Below are 23,406 nucleotides of genomic sequence, written 5' to 3' on the forward strand. Positions count from 1 at the left end.
CGGGTGACCACTATGTATGCCTATGTAATTAAGAAAAGGAAACATAAAGAAAAAAACTGTACAACACACATTTATTGAAATACAAATTTATCATAGACAACAACATTGCTGTATCTGAAGTTTATTTAACTTAATGTGACAAGTCCTTTGAACACTTATCTTTAATTACTTCAACTTTTTTTTTTTACTCGTACTATCTTATTTGCTATTATTTCTGGTATACTGTGTATGGTTTGTAATGCAATTCATTCATCTTTTTTTTCTCCTGTAAATTTGTATTCCATTAAATATAGACTGTATAGTAATGATTGATATGCAATAATGGTGACACTAAACTGTATATTTAATGCATCTTTTCCTTTTAAAATTCACTGACTAAGAGCTTTTCTACAGTTTCCTTTATGCACTGTATTTACAAATGACTTGATTTTGTATAAATGATATACTCTCAAAGCGAATGCCCCTGAATGTCGGATGGATGATGAAGATGAATGCAAACTAGGATTTTAGTATGTTTTGGCTAAAAAGAATGTGGAAGCTGGAACAAAACACCACACATAATCAAATGATAATTTTAATTCATTTCTTGTAAATAAAATAAATTCATCTCAAGAAAAATATTTACAAAATCAGTATTATAAAGTCAGGACATACACAGTCAGTCAGTGCATATGTGAAGTATAATATAATTGATATTCTTCTATCAATAAAATAGCGGGGAAAATATTTTCCAAATATAAAGTCACAGTGATATATTTTTTAAAAAATAATAATTTCATGGTCATTTACATTTAAGCTTGGGTTAATACTTCTGTCAACAGAAAAGCACCAAATAAGTTAAGCACTTTCAGAATAAAATCATGACATTCGAGTCCTTTTGCTACCTCTAGTAGCAATGCTAAGATTCCGACGTTTAGATGACTGCTCTGAAGAAGACAAGTCCTTCACTTCAGGTATCAAGAAATTTTCTATATCAGGTTCTGGATCCTCTATGAGGTAAAATGCCAGATATTCTGGCTTTACGCATCTAATTTTGTTACTCACATAAGAACTCAAATCTACTTGTGATAGGCTTCTCTTTTTCATATCAACAATCACATGGGTAAGTCTATCCGATTCTTGATTGCTGGAGATCACTTGAGCACCACCAGCTTCTAAAATTTTAGTGTATGTTGACTGTTTAGTTTTATCATCAGCAATAATGAGTACAACCCAATTATGAAAAGCCCCTTTTAAATTTGTTTGCTTGTTGAGTTTGGCTCTCCAACGGTGTGGGCAAAAGGCAATCTTCCTAGCACTATTTGGCAAGTTCTGTAAAAATTCTTCTGTGAAAGGCCCACCCCATTCAAAATCTTCCTCAGGTACAAATTCTTTTTTATCTTCACAAATCGTCAAGTACTGTGGGTGAAGTATCCATTTTCCAGAAGCAACACTGGACAACAGTTTTTCATTTTTGATTGGTTTTTCTAGAATAAGATGTGTTGCTGTTATATCAAATGCTTTCTCATCAGAAACCTCACCACCAAGTTCCTGGATGATTTCAACAAATCTGATTTTCTTTGGCTCTGGAATATTAGTAAACATGAATTTTCTAATATCAGGATAACAGCTAGTCTCTCTGGACTTGGTGAAAACTTCATCCAATGGACTTTTCTTTATATCAGAACTGGTGGAGATTCTTTTAGAGCAGCCTACATTATTGAAATTTGTAGAAGAATTCACCACATTTTCACAGTTTCTTTTAGATTCGCTTGCTGCAGCCAATGCGGCTATTCTTTCTCGTTCTAGTCTCCCAGTAGGGTCATCCCAAACAACTGGATAACTTTGAGACTGAGAACCTGTATCTTGCTCTTCAGTTCCAATTTCTTCTTGATGGATGGGTTTTATAAATGAATCCGAAATATGTTTCTGTTGCAATTTGAGCAGAGTTCCTGCCTCTTGATTAGGACTACTCGACACCGAGTTGAACTGGCGCTTGGAGTGGCGCTTCTTAGCCGATTTTGCTGCAACTAAAAGATCATTTAATTGTTGATTGAAATCAGCTGCACTAACAGGTGGATTAACATCTTTGATTTGTGTAGATAATTTATCATCCTTTGCCGAAGAGCTTTTAACAATTGCAATTTCATCCGTTAAAGACATGCTTATTTTTAAAGTATGGGGATACAATTCTTCATCAACAAGAGCATTTTTGTCTCTGCAAGCATAAACCCATTCAGGACAAACTATTTTTTTCCCATTTGATCTGGCTTCTCTGAAGTCTCTAGCTAAATCATTAACTTTTCCCGTGAATACAAAATGAGTACAGGAATTGTCGTACGACCACAAGTAACTACCACCTAAAGAAACAACTATTTCAGTTAACTCATTTTGTATGCTGGATAATTTTTTAGCAACACAGAGAATTACTCCTTTCATAACATTGCTCGTATCTGATGACTTAGGCTCACTTTCGATGAAACTATTTTTATCAAAGTCTAATTTACCATCACTAGGGAACAATATTTTATTATTTACACCTCTTATAGCTGATGCAAGATTTCGACCAAAAAGTTCTTCAACAGGCAAACTCTTTCTTTTGGCACTAGCCGTAAAGCTATGTTCTTGGCTAGCACTAGTATCTAAATCCTTCAGAAGGTCACTGACTTGAAACTTATGTTTATATGACTGATCCAAATTCAAACTTTCATTGAAAGTAGTTTCTGTCTTTGAAAGCATTGGGGAGACTCCTTTTTTATTCTCACAGTTTAATTCCATTACATTTCTCTGTGGAGTAGAAGTATTAATCATATCAAATGGCTTCGCAAATTCCAAACCAATATTCTTATCTAGCTTTGACGTACTTAAATTTTCTTTCAAATTCATATTACAATCATTATTAGAATTCTCAGCTATATTTTGACGAGATTTAGAATCAATGCTGTGAAATTCATCCTTTATTGGCATATTTTGATTTCCCATACGATTTTCAGTGCAGTCACTAATAGATTTTTCAAGACATTTAGACAGGTTTTGCCTAGTTTCAATTAAATCTGGCATATCTTGTTCTTCTACATGACTAGAACAAACAGTAATTGGTTTTTCAATTCTACCTCTGCAAGACTTTGATGGACTTTGCCCAGCTTGAAGAACTGGCAATTCTATGCATCCTTGATGAATGTCATTGCAATTTATATTTTCTTTACCTGTTATGGATGTCTCATGAATGTCTTCATTTATTTGTAATAAAGGAGGATTATCAACAAGATATTTTTCAACTGGTGGAATAGAACCTGATTTAGCTGCATTAAGAACCCACTGTTTCTTGACAGCTGGGATCTTCCACTTTTTTGAAGCCTCATATTTACTGCCTTCAGGAGTTGCCACTATAAGATGGGTGTTAGACAAAATTCCCCTGGAGCGATTTGCTTTACGTACAAAATATTCTTGACAAGTGGCACCTAGAACTTCGGCCAGATGCATCAAACAGTCTCGTTCAGTACCACTATACTGACTGACGGATATTACAAACGACTCAAATGGTCTTTTTCCTGGTGGTATAACAACAGGTTTAAATAATTCATTTTCATCAAAATCATAAATTCGACTGTCTTCGATACATTTTTGTAGCCAACAGTTAGTGATGACATTTGCAGCATGACAAGAAAGATCTTGCCATATTATGGGCACAACAGCAATATCAGCTTCAAAAGCAGGATCATTGATATAAACACTACCAGAATGATCTTCTATCATCTTAGCGAGAATCCCAGAATCTTTTTCACCAAAGCCAACAACAATAAACTTAAGACCAGCAAATAACTGAACTGAACTCGAAGTACTTTCATCTTCATCAGCCAAGTCTACAATATTTACATCTTTATCATTCATAAGAGCTTTATAAGCAGTTGATCTAAATTCTGCTTTTGATTGTTGACCATCCTTCTCAACTGATTTCTTGCTAACTCTTGATTTGTTTGCATCTGTATCATCACTATCTTCCTTGCCCACATATTGCTTTAATATGTCTGTTAAAATGTCACAAGTAGCATCATCTTTCCTGGGGAAGGATTTTGATGCTTGACTCATGGAAATAGGTTTAATTTCGGGTATATCCTTCTCTGGGCTTAATAGCGTACTATCCATACAAAGAAATGATTTCTCATCCATTAATTTTTCATTTTTACAGCATTCCAATAACCATTTAAGATTTACAATGTAAGGTTTTAGTGAGCTAGCTTTAAGGCTTTGCAAAAATTCTTCTGTAAGATGACCACATACAACATGAGAAATACTCTCACTATACGTATTGAACCTCATTCCTCCTCCAGCATTGATTATCTTTCTTAGTTTGTCCAACTGAATGGAATTGAACCCAGTAAGGAAAATCTTGCATCCATCTAAAAACTGTCCATACTTTGGCAAAGACGAGAGATCAAATGATTCCAAAGCAGATGTCCATGAATTCTTTCGATTGACAACTATTGATGTATCACTTCTCACAGTTTCATCCAAATGTGTAATTATTGAAACATTAGTTATAGCACTGCAATCTACTAATGGCAATTCATTAGATGTCATGTCTCTGTTTGGGGTGGACCGTTTCAATTGACAATACTGGGATGATGAATCATCTATTTTATATAGGTTCTCATCTTGGCAGTATCCTGACTTCACACTATCATAAATCCAATTAATATTCACACAAAATATCTTCCAATTTTTTGCATACCTGTATTTATCCCCTGTTGGTTCAGTGAGAACTAGATGAGTGGTTTGATTAGCTTTCAGAGGGGCTAAATAGGAACCACCATTCTCCTCCACTAAAGATTGGATGCTGGACCTTTCACTAACTGTCAGTTGAGAGACAGTTATGACTAAGCCTCTGAATACAGGACATTTGTATTTATCATACACCTTATCTGATGCATGAATAAGCTGATGTTGACCAGTTTCCCATACCTCTTCCACCCACTCGGGCATCATGATGGACAAGCCGAAATTGGCAGCAACACGGTATTTTTTGGAGCCAACCTCTCCTAAAAAGAAACACAAATTAAACATTTCATACAAAAACATATAATAATGATAATTCAACATTCCTAAAAGAGTGCTTCAATCATGTGAGATGGTAGGAAGCATTGTGATTTATATATGACCATAATGATTTTGTTATCTTCTTATTAACAAATAATATCCCTTATAATCAAAGGAAGTCTAATGAAAATATTTCAATTATTTGAATGCAATTCAAGATATTATATAAACAATTCTAGGATATTTACTTTATTTTGAAATTTTTCAATAGATGACAAGTTTCTAAATCTTTTAAAATTTTACTCTACTTGCACTTCATATGATGTGCAAATAGAGATATATGAGTATAGAAGTATATGAAGTTCTACTGAATAATAAGGATTTCAGTTGCACTATAATAGAATCAATTAATGTAATCCTCATTATACATGAAGTTTTCCACAATTTTAACTCCACCATGACTGACTATTTATGTTGGGGGGGGGACCACTTTCCTTAATTTTTTTTTTTAATGTTATGAGGCTATTTTTTTCTAATATTTTTTATTTTTATCTAAATATTACATGATTATTTTCTTTTTCACATATTTTACTTCTGTTTAAACATAGTATGATTTTTACTTTTTGACATTTTTTTAAATCTTAATCCAAATATTACATGAATACTTCCTCCTTAACATTTTAATATTTGTCTAAATATTACCTACGATGAAAAAGAAATAAAAAATATATGTTCAAGTCCAATTAAAAATAATCAGTCTCATATAAAATATTATCCAAATATGTAATTAAATAAACTAAGAATTTTTTTTTCTATTTTTAAAAACCAATAATAATAATCATGAAATACTTTAGAGATCTGATCATCAAATATCTTAGAAATAATTACTTATTCAGAATAGTAGGAGAAAAATGCAGGGGAAAAAAAGTACTTCTAAGCATCTTTGTTTATGCAAGCATATATATTTCCATGGCATAGGATATTTTCTGTTTTATAATGTAAAATAAAATAATCACCCCTCCCCCCTTTTTTTAAGAATCATGTCATTCATACAAAGGGTTTTTTTTTAGCAGAAATAAACATGTGTTAAAATGGACTTTAAAAAAAGCATATATTTCAAAAGCATATCTTTTACTTTTTTTCTAATTAAGAGCTTTTTCTCATACAAAAATCTGAAAATAGCAGATATTTTCAATTTTAGTTTTTAAAACTAAATTAAGTTTGAAATAATTTAGACAAATTGCAAATCATTGTTTAAATCGTAAAAAAATTTGAATTTTCAGAAAAATTTTTGAAATTTATTATATTGGTATACATAAAATGCTCTTTAAAAATCTTCAGCCTTATATACTTTTAGAAATTTGTGCTTTGTGTACACTGGAAAGTAATAGACTAATATCTAGTGGCTTACACCCACCCTGTCTGAGAATTGCATTTTATAGTAAAAACAAGTAGTGAAATTCCAATATATTAATTCATTCAATTAAGCAAAGAACTTGAACAGAATAAATCCAATTTCAGTTTCAAAAATAATGTAATATATGTATATATATTTTTAGACAGAGAAAAAAATTAATTTATAGGCAGCCAATAATATCAATTTTGAAATGAACACAATTAAAATTTGTTATAAAATCAATTGCCAATTATGAATAAGAAAAATTATTTCTTAACACTTGAATAATTCTTCTGATTTCTTAACCTGAAATAATTAAACAATTTTCTTACTCAAAATAATTTTATAGCCATGTGAATAAATGCTTCCAGTAAAATGAATATCTCATATGCATGTTATATAAAAAAAAAAAAAAAATGCACTGTAGTATCTTTGCTCAATATCAAAAAAAAAAAAAAAAATCATTTTTACTACAATATAGTAAAAATTATTCATAATGTTACTGTAGACAGTTTAAGCATTTGTACATTTATTGTTTGTGCATATGCATACATGCTAATATACTTACTAATTATATTACACAGATTGATTTCTCTTACAATTACTTGCCAAGATATATTTTTTTTATATATATTTCAAGCTATTTAATTTTGTTTTTTAAATTTTAAAGTACAAGTTTTAGTTAAACCATAAAAGCATGTATAAAATGGAAATAATTGATCCTTAATAGGAGAGTTTTGTGCTCTTATCTCATTGAGCCATTTCAGTGTATTTTATATTATCATCTATGACATCTTAAATTATTTTAGTTTTTTATTCATTTACCTTTTACCAGTACATTTTCAGTATATTTACTTTTTCTTAAAAAAAAATGAGCTCTCATTAACTGAGAAATCTCATACTTTTTAGCAATATCTGCTTGTTTTTGTCCTTGATCAGTTTCTGGAAATATTTATAGCTTTCCTCCAAACGCCTGAGTAAAATGCTATTCAAGGCTTTAACACATTAAGACCAACTAACAAGTTCAATGTGCAAACTAAAAATGACTTGGTTTAACTGCTTATATTTAAAATTAAAAGAAACAAACTTATATACATATACTAATTGTTAACCAGTTCCCTATGACAAGCTCGGGTTTTTTACAATCTCTCTTGATTCCCCAATTATCACATAGTCTAAGGCATCAGATGTCATTATCTAAGAGAAACATTTCGAACTAACAGTACCATATTTTTAAAGAAATAAAATTATCATTATAGATAAATGCATCCAAAATGTAATTACTGCTATAAGCAGAATAAAAAATATATCAAGAAAATATGAATTAAGATATTAGAATTAAGTGAAGGAGAATGAAGAAAAACACAACAAAGGATATATTGATATAAGAAAGGATTATCATTATAGATGGTACTATTACTCTGCATAGATTCCATTGTATTTAATTCCAATATATAGTAATTAGACAGCAATTTGCATAAATAGATAGTGCCTAAAAATTACAATTTATCTTGGAAATACGTAACTTTTCTGTAATATAATGATGTGCATCAAAGATATTGGCATATAAGAAAGCATTATTTGATTTTAATATATATACATAATTAGAAGTTCTCAATGTTGGGTAGACTAGGTCAGAGTGGGTTGTGTACATATAAGCATGAAATAAATTCATAAGGCAAAGTCATTTATAAATTCTTGAGCAAATTCAAATAAACCAAACCTGCCATTGATGACAGCAGAACGAGAACCCAAGAGAATTAGCACACAAGATTAAACATAGATACTTTTGTGTGTATATATATAGTACAAGCTGCAAGGTGTAGTTTGGTAAACACAGCATTTCTTTGTGTCAAACAATAACTTTTGAGATATTCTACAAAATGAATTAGATTTTATTTTAAAGCAAAAAAAATTTAGTAAAAGTAAGCTCCCCCCCCCCCGCCTCTCAAACGGAGATATGATTCAAATATTGTTTGGTAAGATAAATATTTCTACAAAAAACAATTAAGTTTATAGAATAAGCAAACACAAATCAATTCATACCAACAATAAGATGCGAAACACTTTTTGTTAAATCTTTGCTGAAGAATCCTCCCATAAGTTCTATTTTGATGCGCATAGCTTCTCGCTTTTCATTATTTATATTTGAACATGAGACAGTTATTTTACGCATAGAAACACTGTACACAGGATTAGGCCTTTTTGGTAAACTGCTGTTATTCTGTAAACAATATAAAATACAAAGGGGTCCAAGAATGCGACAGCTTAAAGATTTTAAGTGTTCAAAAACTTCTCCTTCAAAAGGATCCATAACATACAATTTGGACTCTTTTTGAGTAACTCTGAGACATTCTTCTGGAGTCACCCACATAGGCTCTAATTGGTTAAAATCCATAGCCTCAAAAGCACGTTTCAAGTTCTCTGTTGGTTCACTTGAATCTTCAACTGATTGTATGAAGCAAACATCATACCTGGTTGCTTCTTTAGATTCAGACATTTTTTTCTTAATCTGAAAAGAAAAGCCTTAATTTAATTCTTATTTTAAAAGATTTCTTTAAAAATGCGACAGTCATTTTTAGGTTAAAAATTATCATGCATCATTACAGTATAATTAAAAAAATCATGTTTCAAGTTGTAATAAAGAGGCATATAGGAAAGTGAAAGCTAGTGATGAATTATTTTCTTAAATTTGTTATGGGCATGAAGACTAAGTAATAAAGAGAATAACAAGCTCCAAGGAAAGGAATGAATGACATTATAAAAATTTTCATATCCTAAAGTTTCCAGCTAATTTCAATTTTAAAATGAAATAAGTTTAAAATTGCAAGAATAAAAATTCAATGTTTTTTCAAAGCAGATCTTAAAGCTCTAAAAAAATATCTGCTTTCATTTTTGCACTGGTGGAATTCTAAGGACATCAGTGGCATGCAAAAGCCTTTGGGGAAGGGTCAAAATATATTAAAAAATTATTTTCTAAATATATTTCTTTTTATAACATTAATACAGAGTTGGAGGAAATAAAAATTAAGACATTAGAATGCAAAGAAAATACGATTTTTATTTATCCCTGATAAATCAAAATTGCATTAATGAAATAAAGATAAAATAAAACTGAAATCCAATATAGTTAATTATATTGTTTCCAATATAATTATTGGAAACAATATAATTAACTATATTGGATAACAATATAATTAATTATATTGCAAGATACAATATATATTATATTGTATCTTGATTAAATGTGAAAATTTATTCCCATTTTTCATTTGGAAAAGTTACTAAAGTAATATTAATAGTATACTGCATGTGAGAAGGCTTTAATAAGTTTACTTCCAAATTAGTTTGGAAGACACTGTAGTAGAAGTGGTAAAATTATAAGGCAAATACCAGAGATGGTACTCTCGTTTTTCTACAATACCACAGCAACAATAAGGAATTTGAAAATCTTGCAGAAATAACCTGCAACTGTCTCATACTGAAATTTTAGAAACAGTTGTATTCAATTACAAGGCTGAAAACCTGTCATATGGCAGAAAGACACAAATGATAAAAATGTGTTAAAAATTTATGTAAAATTTGAATAAAATGAATTCTTTGAAGTTGAATGGATTCTCCTCTCAGATATTTTTCTTGTTTGCTTTGCAATTCATTATATTAAAAAGATTTAAGATTGAGCAGCTATGAAAAATTTCTTTTTAGATATCACATTTATCCAATTATAGATATAAAAATTAATCCACTGATAATCAAAAAAAAAAAAAAAAAAAATTCAACATTATGCAGGGGAGACCAGGACTGGTTAACACCAATGTGGATTGCAAATTTTTCTTATTTTTTTGGTAATGATTAAATAGCTAATATGTATTCCAAAACATTCTTACATCTTTCGGGTAGTACAAAACGGAATTAATAACAATTTGGTTAAAAAAAATAAGATAACAATATTGAGTTGAATGAGCTAACTCCATCAGTGTCAATTTGACCCTTGGTCAGAATATGTTGGCACCATACGTAGGACAGGTTGACCTTATATATTTGTTCTTTTCTTAATTATACTGTAGTACCTATTCAAAAAGAATTTTTTAAAAGTATGTTTTGATTAGGAACTTTTATTGAACTAAAGCTTAAATAAATTAATTTAACTAAAAATTGCACTCTCTTTTTCGAATTTAGAAACATTTAATCAAGATACAATAAACTGAGATTGACGTCAAATCGCAAAAATGTTTTTTGTCTCTTTGTTGCTTCAATGTCCAAAGGCGGTGGCAAAACCAATTTAAATCATCCCTTGAAAAGACTGCTATTTCAGCCTTATTTTGAAAAATAAATGCATTCGTCATTTTAAAACTTTTCTTGAGGAAGCTCACCTTCCATTCTTGGGGGCTTCAAAACTTTAGCCACGAAAAATGTTGAATTTTTTAAAATCTTCAATTAACAGTTTTACTAATATTAAATCACCAACCACTGGATCTTTCTCTAAATTCAAATAATCCGAGTCCTCAAACAAATTACAGTTGTTATCATATCTTCTTCATCACTGGGAGACACTAATTCATCTTCTCCAGTTTCGGAATGAAAGATTTGCCTCCTAAATATCATTTTCTTGCTCTGCATTTCATCTTTTGCCAATGTCCTATTTTTCAACTTCCATTCTTCATTTTTCATATTGTGCACGACTTTTGTCTTGGTTTTCACATTGTTTTTAATCTTTTTATTGTAAAGGCTTGTTCTTTGCCTGAAGTGCATCTTTCATGAAGAGTATTTGTCAAAATAGCAGCTTGCCTCTTCCTTCATTCTTTTTGTAGCTGGGTGTGTGTGTCGTGTGCCAGCTTCTGATAATGGCTATAGTTCTTCCAATGGTGAAACAGTGTGTGGGATCAAAACTTCAGAATCTACGGATGATGACAACTGCAGCAGTTAAGGGCCAGTTCTTTCATACTTTGCAGCGGAAGTTTCGTCGGGATCAGTAGGCATAGATTAGAACAAATGCAATCCAAAAGCGAAGAATCAATGAGATACATTAGATGTGGCTTAAGAATGGTCCGTTGTAACACTGCATTAAAAAAATGCTGCAACGTTTGTTTTATTAAATGAGGTGGCCTGACTGGTTGCTTCAAACTTTCTAACAGATAAAGAAAGCAGAATGAGTCCTCGCCTACTTATCGATTTTCCTTCCATGAATCAAGCACTTTCCATTTTAATGAAAGAGCAAAAATAAATTTGCGTATTTCTTTTGGACCGGGACCAATATAAAAATCTGACACTTGTTTTACATACTCTGCAAGATCTGCTTCCTCCTAATCGCTCAAAAATTATCGTGTTAGCAGGTGGTTGATAGGCATTCCCGGCTTTTTAACAGAACCAATTTAGTGAACAAAAGGTATCCCAAACTTTTAGCAACCTTTGAATATGACAGTTCTTTATTAAATATAACTTTTACTGCTTCAAAAATGAGCCTGGGGAATCGAAGCTCGATTTCTCATCCTCTTTCTTTTCCTAACCATGACTCTGAAAAAAATATCAGTCATTGACATCATTCAAAACACAAGGGCAACATGCCCTGCCCGGCTTGGTGCCAACATGCCCTTTTTATTTTGATTCCATTTTTTAAAATGAAATATTAAATTAATTAAAGACATATTCTCATGAATACGTTCATGAACATCAAAACACTAAATGTAACACGTAATAAACTTCATTGGTAATACTGTATATTCTAGAAGAAAATCAAGTGAGTAGAAAATAATTACTTCTCAAGCAAAAAATAACAACCTCTAGTATCTGCATATGAAAATGACTAAAAACTTCTGAGCATATGAAGTCATACTTCCTGTTCATTCTGTTCTCACTTCTACTGTCATTTAGTGTCTTTTAACTGAGCGCCAACTTGCCCTTGGTGCCAAATAGTCTCGGGCTCCTCTATTCTTAGGTGATGGTTATTGCTTGCTATTATTGTTTCACATAATGTTTTAAATTCTCAGTCAGATGTCCTTAAACAATGAGATGGACTTTTTAGAGAGAGTACATCATAATTAGAAGAGTTAAGCAATAAAATGACAAAAACTGAATCTTTAAATTAGAAAAGATAAGTTTTGAAAATACAGAAATCAGTCTTATAACGAGGTGAATACAAATAAATGGGGGGAAAGTAGGGTCAGTATGATTAAAACAAAAGAAGAAGTTAAATAAATAAATTTAAAAAAAAAACACTAGATGATTAAAAAACGAAAAGAAAATAAAAAAGAAGTGACAAGGCAACAATATAAATAGCTTTAATAGCTTTAATCTGCACTGATTACTTTGTAAAGAGCAAAATGAAAAAATGTATAGCATGACATTTAACTTTATAAAGTGTTTATTTACTCTCTTGAAAAAAAAAATCAATCAAATATCAATAATTATTTTTTTATATATTAAAGATCAGTATATGAATTCTAATTATGATAAAACTATGGTCTTACCATAAGGCAGATTCAAACGTCTGTAATTACAACCTATAACTATAAAGTAATTTTTCTCAAAAATTATGGAAATTTTCAGAGTCAGATCATTTTTTTTTTGATATTTATCTATTAACTGCGTACCACTAGGGAATTTTTAGTTTAACCATATGCCATTGGTGAGCTTTAATTATATGTCTTAGGCAAGCATTATCAAACTTTTGCTATGAGTTGCATGGCATTTTTGGAAATTAATTCTGACATGTGATTAATACACAATTATCACTTTTTAAAAAAGAAAACAAAGGGTACATGTTTAATTTTACAGACACATATTTGCTTGAAGATTTTCAGATTATAGCAAAATCACAAAGCTATATTATACATAAGATGCCAAGATGATTGCATTCCTGAGTAAATTTGGCAATTTTACAATTATGGTAAAATTCCCAAGTTCCATTATATATAAGATGTCAAGATTTCACCAGGATGATTCCCAAAAGTTTTCATTTTTTGGTAATTTATTGCAGAGGCCAAAAAGATAAACAAGTACCAAATAATGCATCTGTTACCAGTAGAGTCAGACATTCCATAATATACTTAAGGAATTTTAGATGAAGTAGTAGACAATTAGAACATTCAATAGAATGATAAAGAAGATAATACAATGAAAATGAAGATTATGAAAACATAATTTTAAAACATTCACTTTCCTTCGCATATTTTGAATAAAAATTTCCCATATCATACTTTTTTTATTTTTTTTTCTAAATAACATTTGAATTTCTGTAAAATGCATGCCTTTTAAATAAAAGTCTTTTCATAACTTTCTCTTCATACTTTGTCCTAAATAGCATTCACCATTCTATAGCATGTTTAGATATACAAAGGCTACAGAAAATTTTTAGTAAATACTCATTAATATTTGAAATATTTATACTATTATCTTTTATATTATATGAAAGACTAATATAATTCTATGAAAAAACTACAACCTTGAAACTAAATTTATAAAAATATTATTGAAAAGTGTCTGCCACGTGTAAAAATGAACCTATGTAAAAATGAAATAAATTAATATAAAAATGAATTTTATTTCATGAACTAATTAAATTTTTTAAAGTTTAAATTAAAGCAAAGAAAACATTTTTATTTCTTTTATCACAACTTTTACAGCGGTAAAATAATATGTCTCAATGATTTGAAGAAGTAAAGATATTGTTTTGAATTTCATTAGAATAATCATTATAACAAATTGTGACAAAAACTATTTATTCAAAAACTACTAAAACTTAAAAAAAAAAAAATGCATTCATTTAGATAAAATAGTAGATTTTACACAATTGACTAACAAAATCAATTGCAATTCAATATAATGTAATAAAATCCCTTTCAGAGGGCATTCAAGGGATTGCTCTAAAATGATTGAATATTATATAAAGAGATTTCACTGTAAATGCCCTTATAGTAACTTCTTCCAAGTTCAATAAATCTCTGATACACAAAATTGAACCTGCTGCATTCTTATTGATCCGGCCAATCCACACATTCTTTTTTATCAACACATAAAAGGTTAAACAAACACCAACATGATTTAAAAATTATTTTCAATACCTAAAATAATTCTTGCAAAATTCAATATGTTTCAAAATATTTTTCGAATTGTAACAAGTATGATAGATATGTATTTCATATTGCCTCTCTTCCGGATAACTATTCTTGTATTTTGATAAACAGCAAAGAATAGAAAGAAATATTCCTTGGGTGGGGAAGAAGGCTCATTAAGCATTGTCTTAATATGCGATAGAACCCGGATTTACTTCACCTTGGATTCCTTCTTGGAATTTTTCCCTTTTGTTGGTTTCCTTTCTTGAAGCATCCAGAAAACATGCCTTTATGACTGTGCTTGTGAATTATTATATCTATGTGTGTGGAAACAAAATGAAACAAAAATATTTTGTTTTGCATTTCTTGAGAAAATCAAGCATTTTTAAGGACCTTTTTTTCTTCTCCCTCTCCTCAAAAAACTAAGCACCTTTAAAGTGCTAAAAAATGATTTTCAAATTTATACACTTCAAATTTTATAATGCTAAACCTGGTAATTAATATAATTCAAACTGATACAAAATAAAAATTAAAAAGCTTCCTAATAATATGACAAATAATATTAAATAAACTTAAATTATTTATATGTTTAAAATAATAAGGAAAACCATAGAATCATTCTCCCAGCCTCAACTACTGATCTGATCTTAATTTTTGCTTCCTATGGATATTCATCGATAGTGACCTGCCCTCCTCTATCGTCAATTTTCAAGAGAAGTTTCAGAAACAGTATGTCACTGTCATTCTATAGGGGAAAAAAGATCAAGACTGTGTTATCCATAAAACCATTGAGTTAATCTCGAAAATTTTCATTTCATATGAAAATGCTTGCTTTTTGAATCCTCATTAAAGGCTGTCTGTTCTCACGCCTCTACTACCTTCTATTTTTCAGAGAAATTCAAAAACACTTTAATGTACATTATTTATAGAAAGGAACTGTGACAAGAGTTCCCCCAGGTGTGACAACTGCCCAAATTTCATATATTTTTAATTCATTCAAACTATTTTCAATGTCATTGTCAGATCACTTATTTAACTATAAAATTCAAAAGTTATTTAGAGTAGTCATTATGGTTGAGCCTTATACTCATATTTTGAAATTCAAATTATTTACTGAAGTAGTTTCCAAATGAAATTTCTGAAGAATATGACGGATTATACTAAAGATTCAAACAACTAAAATGTATTAAAAAAATGTGAAGTTTTAGATAATATTTTAGATGAAATAATTGACACCAAAATCAAATATCAAACATTTTCATACATCAAAAATTAAAGAGTGATAATCTTCAGGGGTACATCAATTTATATGTGAATGTTAGACAGTAGGTAAAATTAATCTGCTGTTGACAGAAAATTAATGCAGTTAACTGCTATCATTTTTCAAAAGGGTTTTTTTTTTTTTTTTTTTGTGAATGTGGTAATTTTTTAAAAAGTTATCGGTTAAAAAAATTTAAATTTCTTTTACTTTTTAAATAGTTTAAATTTGAACCAAAATTCAAAAATCAAATTTCTTTCGATTCTCACCCTCTAAAGTGTATCTGTACTAAATTTGGAAGCTTTAAATTCAATGTCCTGTTGATTACCAACAGACTTCACTCTTTATTAGTAATAGACATGAATTTTTATTTCACATATTATTTCTTTTGATTTCTAGATACAATATCAATAACACTTGCTTCCCCTAGCGTATAAAAATTTTTAGAGAGATTGCAAAATAAAACTTTGGCAGATCTCCAGCCATAAAAATTGGTCTGCTTTTTCCAGTATATATACTTAAAATAATTAAGAAAATCAGAGAAAAGCTGCAAAAAAGTCAAAGTTAAAAAAAATTCTTTTTTGAATAATAATACAAAATCAATAAAAATGTTAATATAATTCCAACAGAGATACAGAGACATTCACTTTTAATGTTAAAAGGCATTATACAAATCAAAAATATCACCAAATAGTGAAAATCATAAAGAATTCTTGGTTTTTCTTTTTAGCACACTGTGAACATGCAATTCAGAAAATTTGACATTTATTAAATTCTATTCATCTATTATTCTTTAAACACAAATTTAAAAAAAAGCAACATAAAATTAACTATTGATTTTTTTTATCTTTAGATTACAATGTCATAAATACCAAATGAAACAATAGTAATAATATAATCATAAAAAAATTGATGGTAATTTAATATTAAATTTGAAGCACTTACCTATTAAAATATAAAACTGAAAATGATACTTCTATATGAGATGTAATCAACTATATTGCATGTTCTATTATGCCATTCCTCTTTTGACTCACTGAAAGAAATTTGAAATAACTTAATGCTTAATGAAATAAGTAGGATTAAATTCTTTTCTAAAAGTCATGTATGCATATGCATAATTACCTAAGAAATCTAATATAAGAAAATATACACTACAATATTCATCAAACTTATTTAAATATATAATTTTCATCATAACAATATTATAAAGTAATAATCATTCATATACCAATATATACGCTGCACATATTAAAAAGTGCAATTTTTTCTGTTATAAAGACAACATTTTAAAACATTAAAAGCATATTCTTTTTTAGCTCAATATTAACTCTTTAAGAAATGTTTAAAAGCATATTTTTCAAGAAATAAGAAATCAATATATGATAATTAGGAGTACTTGCTTTCTTCATAAAAATATTCACAAAGCAACTTGGAGAGCACCAGATGATCGTTTGCCAATTAAATAGATCACGTGCTTATTGATGCAAGACATTATTCTAATTATTGGATATTCGAACTTACAAAGGAGTTAACACTGACTCTGATCATTTTTTGGTGATTGCCAAACTGAGAGAGAGAGAATATCTATGACAAAAAATAAAAAAGGAATAATTTTACAGGAGTTTAACTGCAATAAACTAAAATTAAAAGATATAAAAACAAAATATATTGAGGGTGTTGAAGCTGCACTTACTAATATACATTCCGAGAATGACACAGTTGAGACGAATTGGACGCAATTGAAAGAAAACATATGCAGTGTTGCTGGTAGCATTATTGGTAAAAAGAAAAAGAGCTCACATAAGGATTGGTTTGATGATGAGTATGCAGCAGCTATAAATATTAAAAACACTGCTTACAAGAGAATGATTCATGCGAACACTAGATTTAATGATGAATATAGACAACACAATAGATAGGAAAAAAAGACTACCTAAGAGCAAGAAACAAGCTTTTGAGGAAGAACATTTTAAAGACATTGAGTCCTTGAAGATAATAAATGAAAGCAGAGCTTTCTACAGAAAAATAAATAGAAGTTGTATGGACTTTAAACAAACATCTAACCTCTGTAAAAGTAAAGATGGTCTAAATTTGCCTGACAAACAGGCTATTCTTAACAGATGGAGTGAACATTTCCATGATATACTCAGTAAACATGATCGATGACCCTGCAGTTCTGAAATTATTTTTGAAGACCAAAATAGTGAAGATGTACCTCCACCTGAACTTGAGGAAATTGAAACTGCTATATAAAAAGTAAAACAACAACAACAACAAAGCAACTGGGCATGACCGTATCGCAGCTGAGCTGTTGAAAGATCATGAACCAGTATTTCTAAAGTTAATCTATAACTTTATCACTGATATCTAAAACGCTGAAATACTGTCTTCTGATTGGAACACAAGCGTTATATACCAATATATAAAAAAAGGTGGTACAAAGAATTGTTCTAGTTATAAAGGTATCAATTTGTTATGTACCACTTATAAAATTTTGTCTAACATATACAAAAGACTTACACAATATATAGACCCTCAAATTGGAAGTTATCAATATGATTTTCGCAAGGGAAAATCTACTAAAGATCAGATTTTTGCACTTAAGCAAATTTTGGAAAACACTGGAGAATTTGGTATCATTATACATCATCTTTTTATAGACTTCAAAGAAGCTTTTGATAGTATTAATAGAAATCACTTGCATGAAACTCGGCTGAATTTCAAATACCACCTAAACTAATTAGACTTGTAGTTGCAAGTATGTCCAATACCACTCTTGCAGGGTCAAATTCTTAGGATCTTTATCAGAAGAAATTAGTGGCAATAATGGAGTCAGCCAGGGTGATTCTTTATCCTGTCTTCTTTTTAACATTGCTTTAGAGAAAGTCATAAGAGATTAAGGAATTAACATTAGAGGCAAAACATTCTCAAAATCAACACAAATTTTGGCCTATGCAGACAATATTGACATCATTTCAAGAACTGATTCTGCCTTAAAAGATGCTTTTCTTTCTTTAGAGTATGCTGCTAATAGCATAGGACTTATATCATAAACATCAAATATATGCCTGTATTAAGTAATGGAAACTCCCTTGAATCTCATCTAGAAATTGGTTCTCAGAAATTTCAGGTTGTTCAGTTTTACATATCTTGGTTCTAAAGTTACTGATGACAATAGCATCATCAAGGAGATTCAAGATGGTCTAATGAATGCAAATAAAGCCTTTTATGGACTAAAACGATTTTTTAAATCTTCACTACTATCAAGTAATACAAATGTTTACTAATACAAAATGTTACTAAATGTACTAAATGTACCTAATTTTTAAAACCTTAATTTTTACTATATGAAATCTTAATTAGACCAATACTTACCTATGGCTGAGAGACCTGGGCCCTCACCAAAACTAGAGAAAATAAAATAGTCATTTTTGAAAGAAAAATTCTGCGAGAAGAATTCTTGGTGGGATAGAAATCAACAATGTTTAGAGAAGATATAACTTTGAGCTATATAAAATCTATAGGGAGCCAGATATTATAAATTTTATAAAAATAAATCGAATAAACTGGGTGGCTCATATATTTAGAATGCATGACGATTCTAGATTAAAAAGAAAAAATTCATTTACATAAACCTCTAACAAGTAGGAAAGGAGTAGACCCAAAATGAGATGGATGGAGTCAGTTGAGACAGATTTCCTGGCTATCCAGGAAGGAAATTGGTGTACAAGTGTCAAAAATAGAATGCAGTGAAATTCAGAGGAAGGCACTGACCCACACTGGGCTGTCTAGCCGATGATGATGATGAAGAAATCAATATAAAACTGCATAAGAAAAAAATAATCTTTGGCCATATAGAAGAATTAGGTGCATAGCAGTAACTTAATGATGTTACCAAATATATTAATAATTTTTATAAATTTCTTATTATAATAGACAGTTTGGCAAGTTTTTTAGATTTGGCTACATTTTTTTTTTTTTTGCCTTATTATTTTGAATCTATTATTTCATGCTCCTGTTTTATGGCATTGTTTATCTCTAAATAGCCTAAAATATTTATCTTCTGTGTTATGCACTACTAAAATAACATAAAATGATTCATTTTTAGCTGAATAATTAATATGCAATAAAAGAAATAAAGCAATTCCTATAAAGCAAAAGAAATAAAGCAATTTCTAAAAAAATCATCTATCTTTACACATATTTTAATGTTTTATTTAAATCTTAATCATTTTTTCCCCTTATATGATTTACAACTTTTTCTTATTATAGTTTCATTTTTTAAAAAAAGTATCAAAACTGGCACATAGAAGTTGTTAAAGAAAGGAATGGTTTCATCATTATCTGATAAAATAAACAAGCAACTTATGGCAATAACTTTTAATGATTACAAATTAACTGGTAATTTTCCATTAAATCAACACTAGCCAAAATGCACAGCAGCAACTTACACTACTAAGTTTCCAAATAATATAAGGTTATAATAGTTGACACATATATGGCAGCAATTTAGTAGCACATATGAAATACTAGATGGCAGTAGAAACTAGGGATTGCAATACCGGGATACTAAATACCGGTATTTTGAGCCATTTGTACAATTTTGTAATACAGGTATTCACAAATTTAAATACCATTTTTCGGCATTTACTAGAATTTTTTTTACTTCTAAGAGTTTACTCCTGTTGATGGAATGATTTTTGAAACTGAGAAATCTAATCCAAACTTAAACCTGCAAATTAATTTTTCAGATAGTGAATTCGACTTGATATTCAACACTGTATTAGCTCTATTTCCAATAAAATTGGCTGTTGAGGCATTATGTCGGAGAGATTCTAATTTATTAACAGCCAATGCAACAATAAATTTCACTCAGCAGTCACTGAAAGAACAACACACATCACTATCTGAAAAATTATATATTACAATGAAAAATTGCACAGAAGAAAGGCATACCGAAATAGAAAATGTCTTACGGTATTTACATAATTATAATGATTTTGAAAATGAAAAAGAAGAAAAGAGACTAACCAATTCAAATCTGATCAAATTTATAGTAAATTTTCTGAAATTTTTTTTATCCACAAACCTATCCATATTCAGAAGAATTTGGTACAGTTATCGAAGATTATGATGGCAATAATGTCGATAGTAAAAAGGAATTGTCTCTTGAACAAAAAATTAAAATTAACAATAAATAATAGTATTTCAACAAACCAAAAACAATACAGAAATCATTTATATCCAAAACAATCTGACGAGAAATCGATTTATTTGAAGATGAGGGATTTAGAAGTAAATACTTGTAAAAAGTATATCGTGCATTGCACCAACTAGCGTAGATGCCAAAACAGTGTTTTCGACAGCTGGTAATTTTTGCACAAAATTACGTTCCAGGCTTAATAACAGTACAATTGATGCATTATGTTTTTTAAGATCACATTTCAAAAATTTGTAATAGTAGCACAGACTGAATAGTGATATTTACACTTTTTTGTGATTCTTTATATACTGTTACAAATTACTTTTTGCGATATTTACACTCTCAAATAAAACTAGCAAATAAAACAAAGAAACACTTGTATTTTCTTTCTTTTTATAAAATTTCTTCCAATGGTATCCTGGTATTAAGATCTAAAAAATATCGAATACCGGTATAGAACATTTGGTCCGATATTGCAATCAATAGTAGAAACACATTTATGATTGGCAGCAGGTTTAAGCTACGGAAAGCCCAGTACTTATTAATTAACAATGAAGTACTGGAGATTTGTTAGCGAAAACAAATAACAAGTTTAATAAATAAAAATTTTTTCCCCTGTAAATTTTGTATAAACAGTGCAAACAGATGCTTATTTTTTCCCTCACAATTTAGAAGTGCACTCATAGGGTTGCAATTAATTTGGTTTAAGTGCTACATTTGGCAACTTTTGGTTCTTTTACTGTTAATTAATAAGTACCCAAAGCCCTTTATGCAATGTAAATTTTGAGGCCCTCTTTTCAAGATAATAAATTTTTTATTGATAGTAATTTAATATCTATATAAGCAGATTTAAGAGACAAATATTATGAAATATTTACTTAACAGAACATTTCATTGCTTGATGATAAAAAAAAATCTCTTGTGATTGCTGCTTGTTTAAACATATTTCAAGGACATTGTTTTTTGGCAAATAATTACAGTTATGCAATTAATACACAAAAATAATGTTATAAACATTCTCAGTTTTATGTTTTCTATGGTTAGAACTCTTTAAAAGTTCGTGACAATTATAATAAAAATAGAAACATTTTCTTGTGTTTGCTCAAAATCTTACAAAAACTTTTCCAACAATGAAATCTCACAGATGAAGAAATTCAATTCATTACTTTTATTTTATATAATATTTCAATAAATCTGATGGATTCCTTGATGAATACACTAAGTCTGTGTATATATATATAGTACATGAAGAAATTTCAAAAATGTCAGAAAAAAAAAAGAGTTTAAACATTGTTGTTACAGTATAATACAATAAATTCTCAATATGATATACAATTTTGAACAGCAAATTTGGGGATTTGGTTACGTTTCTTAATCTAATGCATTGTGCAAATTGCAATATAAATTACATTTCTTCCTTCTTTTTTTACTAAACTTTTTACTTTTTAAATTTAGTGTACTAAATGCACAACAAAATAGCAATTATTAATCAATCAAATGCTTCAGTTCTTACAAGATAAATATTTGATCTTTGCTTCAGAATTTATTTTCCGTTAATGCAAAATAAACCATGAAATGCAACTTAAAGTTTTCTAGAATATGAAATTCTCAAATATGCAATAATATTCTCCAACTTACCCATTTAAGATTTAGCTCTTAAAGTCATCAAATGAAGTTTTATTGCAAGTGAAAGTCAGAATCTTAAAGCTCATTTACATTCATGTAAATAATTCCGATGTTCATAATCGGGCAACACTTACAGAAATCGTTAATATTTTTAACAGAGAATGCAAATATCAATAGTTCCATGGTTAGAATCAACACCTTCCAATTTAAAATCAAGTTAACTGAAGCAAAAAAATTATTTCATTTGTAAGTAATTGAACAGAAAAAAAAATCATGAGAATAATTATATTAAAATGTACTTATTGACATGGTATATCGTTATTGTTGATAAATGACTTACGAGACTTCGACTTTCGAGCGCACACAAGAATAATATTGCCATTTTGAAGCTATATTGTTGATATAATATTTAAATTATTGTAGCAATCTAAAAAAAATATGCGCATGATAACAGTTCAATCAATGTTTTAACTAATCACTTTTTTTTTAATCATTCAACACAAATTTACGTTTCTAATTGAATAATAATATTTTTTCATCAGATGTCTAAAATAATACATTTGTAGCCTTTGAGCGGTACATTTGACAATAACTCATTCCCATTTCTCAGGTTTAATTATTGAGGGTTTTTCTACAAATTGATTTATTTTTAAACTTCAAACTTCGTTTAGTTATAGAAAATTGTTAAATAATTATGTATGAAAAGGTTTCAAGCAATCCTTTAATTTATTCTCTCTTGATAACACTACTGAGCGGTAGTAATAGTTGGTCACATGCAAATTGCAGTTTTGTGTCTCAAAATCAAATGAAATTATTGCATACATTACTTTATTATATTAAAGTGAATGATATG

The 23,406-nt window shown here is 29.2% G+C and overlaps 1 protein-coding gene across 5 annotated transcripts; it reads right to left on the reverse strand.

Annotated features, from left to right (window-relative positions):
- Positions 1 to 561: 561 nt before the first annotated feature.
- On the reverse strand, positions 562 to 22,912 carry LOC129971475 (DNA topoisomerase 2-binding protein 1-A-like). Of its 5 annotated transcripts, none has more exons than XM_056085279.1 (5): positions 22,566 to 22,908; positions 16,667 to 16,757; positions 12,246 to 12,408; positions 8,459 to 8,924; positions 562 to 5,018 (listed from the first exon to the last, which is right to left on the reverse strand). In XM_056085279.1, exons 4-5 carry the CDS (start codon positions 8,910 to 8,912, stop codon positions 859 to 861), a joined length of 4,614 nt encoding a protein of 1,537 aa, XP_055941254.1. In that variant the 5' UTR covers positions 8,913 to 8,924; positions 12,246 to 12,408; positions 16,667 to 16,757; positions 22,566 to 22,908; the 3' UTR covers positions 562 to 858. The 5 variants fall into 5 exon arrangements, with proteins under 5 accessions (XP_055941254.1, XP_055941255.1, XP_055941256.1 ...); XM_056085280.1 differs by having other exon boundaries at positions 12,169 to 12,408; XM_056085281.1 differs by lacking the exon at positions 12,246 to 12,408 and having other exon boundaries at positions 22,894 to 22,912.
- Between the last annotated feature and the right edge of the window lie 494 nt (positions 22,913 to 23,406).

Source organism: Argiope bruennichi, chromosome 6 (assembly GCF_947563725.1).
Source record: "Argiope bruennichi chromosome 6, qqArgBrue1.1, whole genome shotgun sequence".
Lineage (NCBI taxonomy): Eukaryota > Metazoa > Arthropoda > Arachnida > Araneae > Araneidae > Argiope > Argiope bruennichi.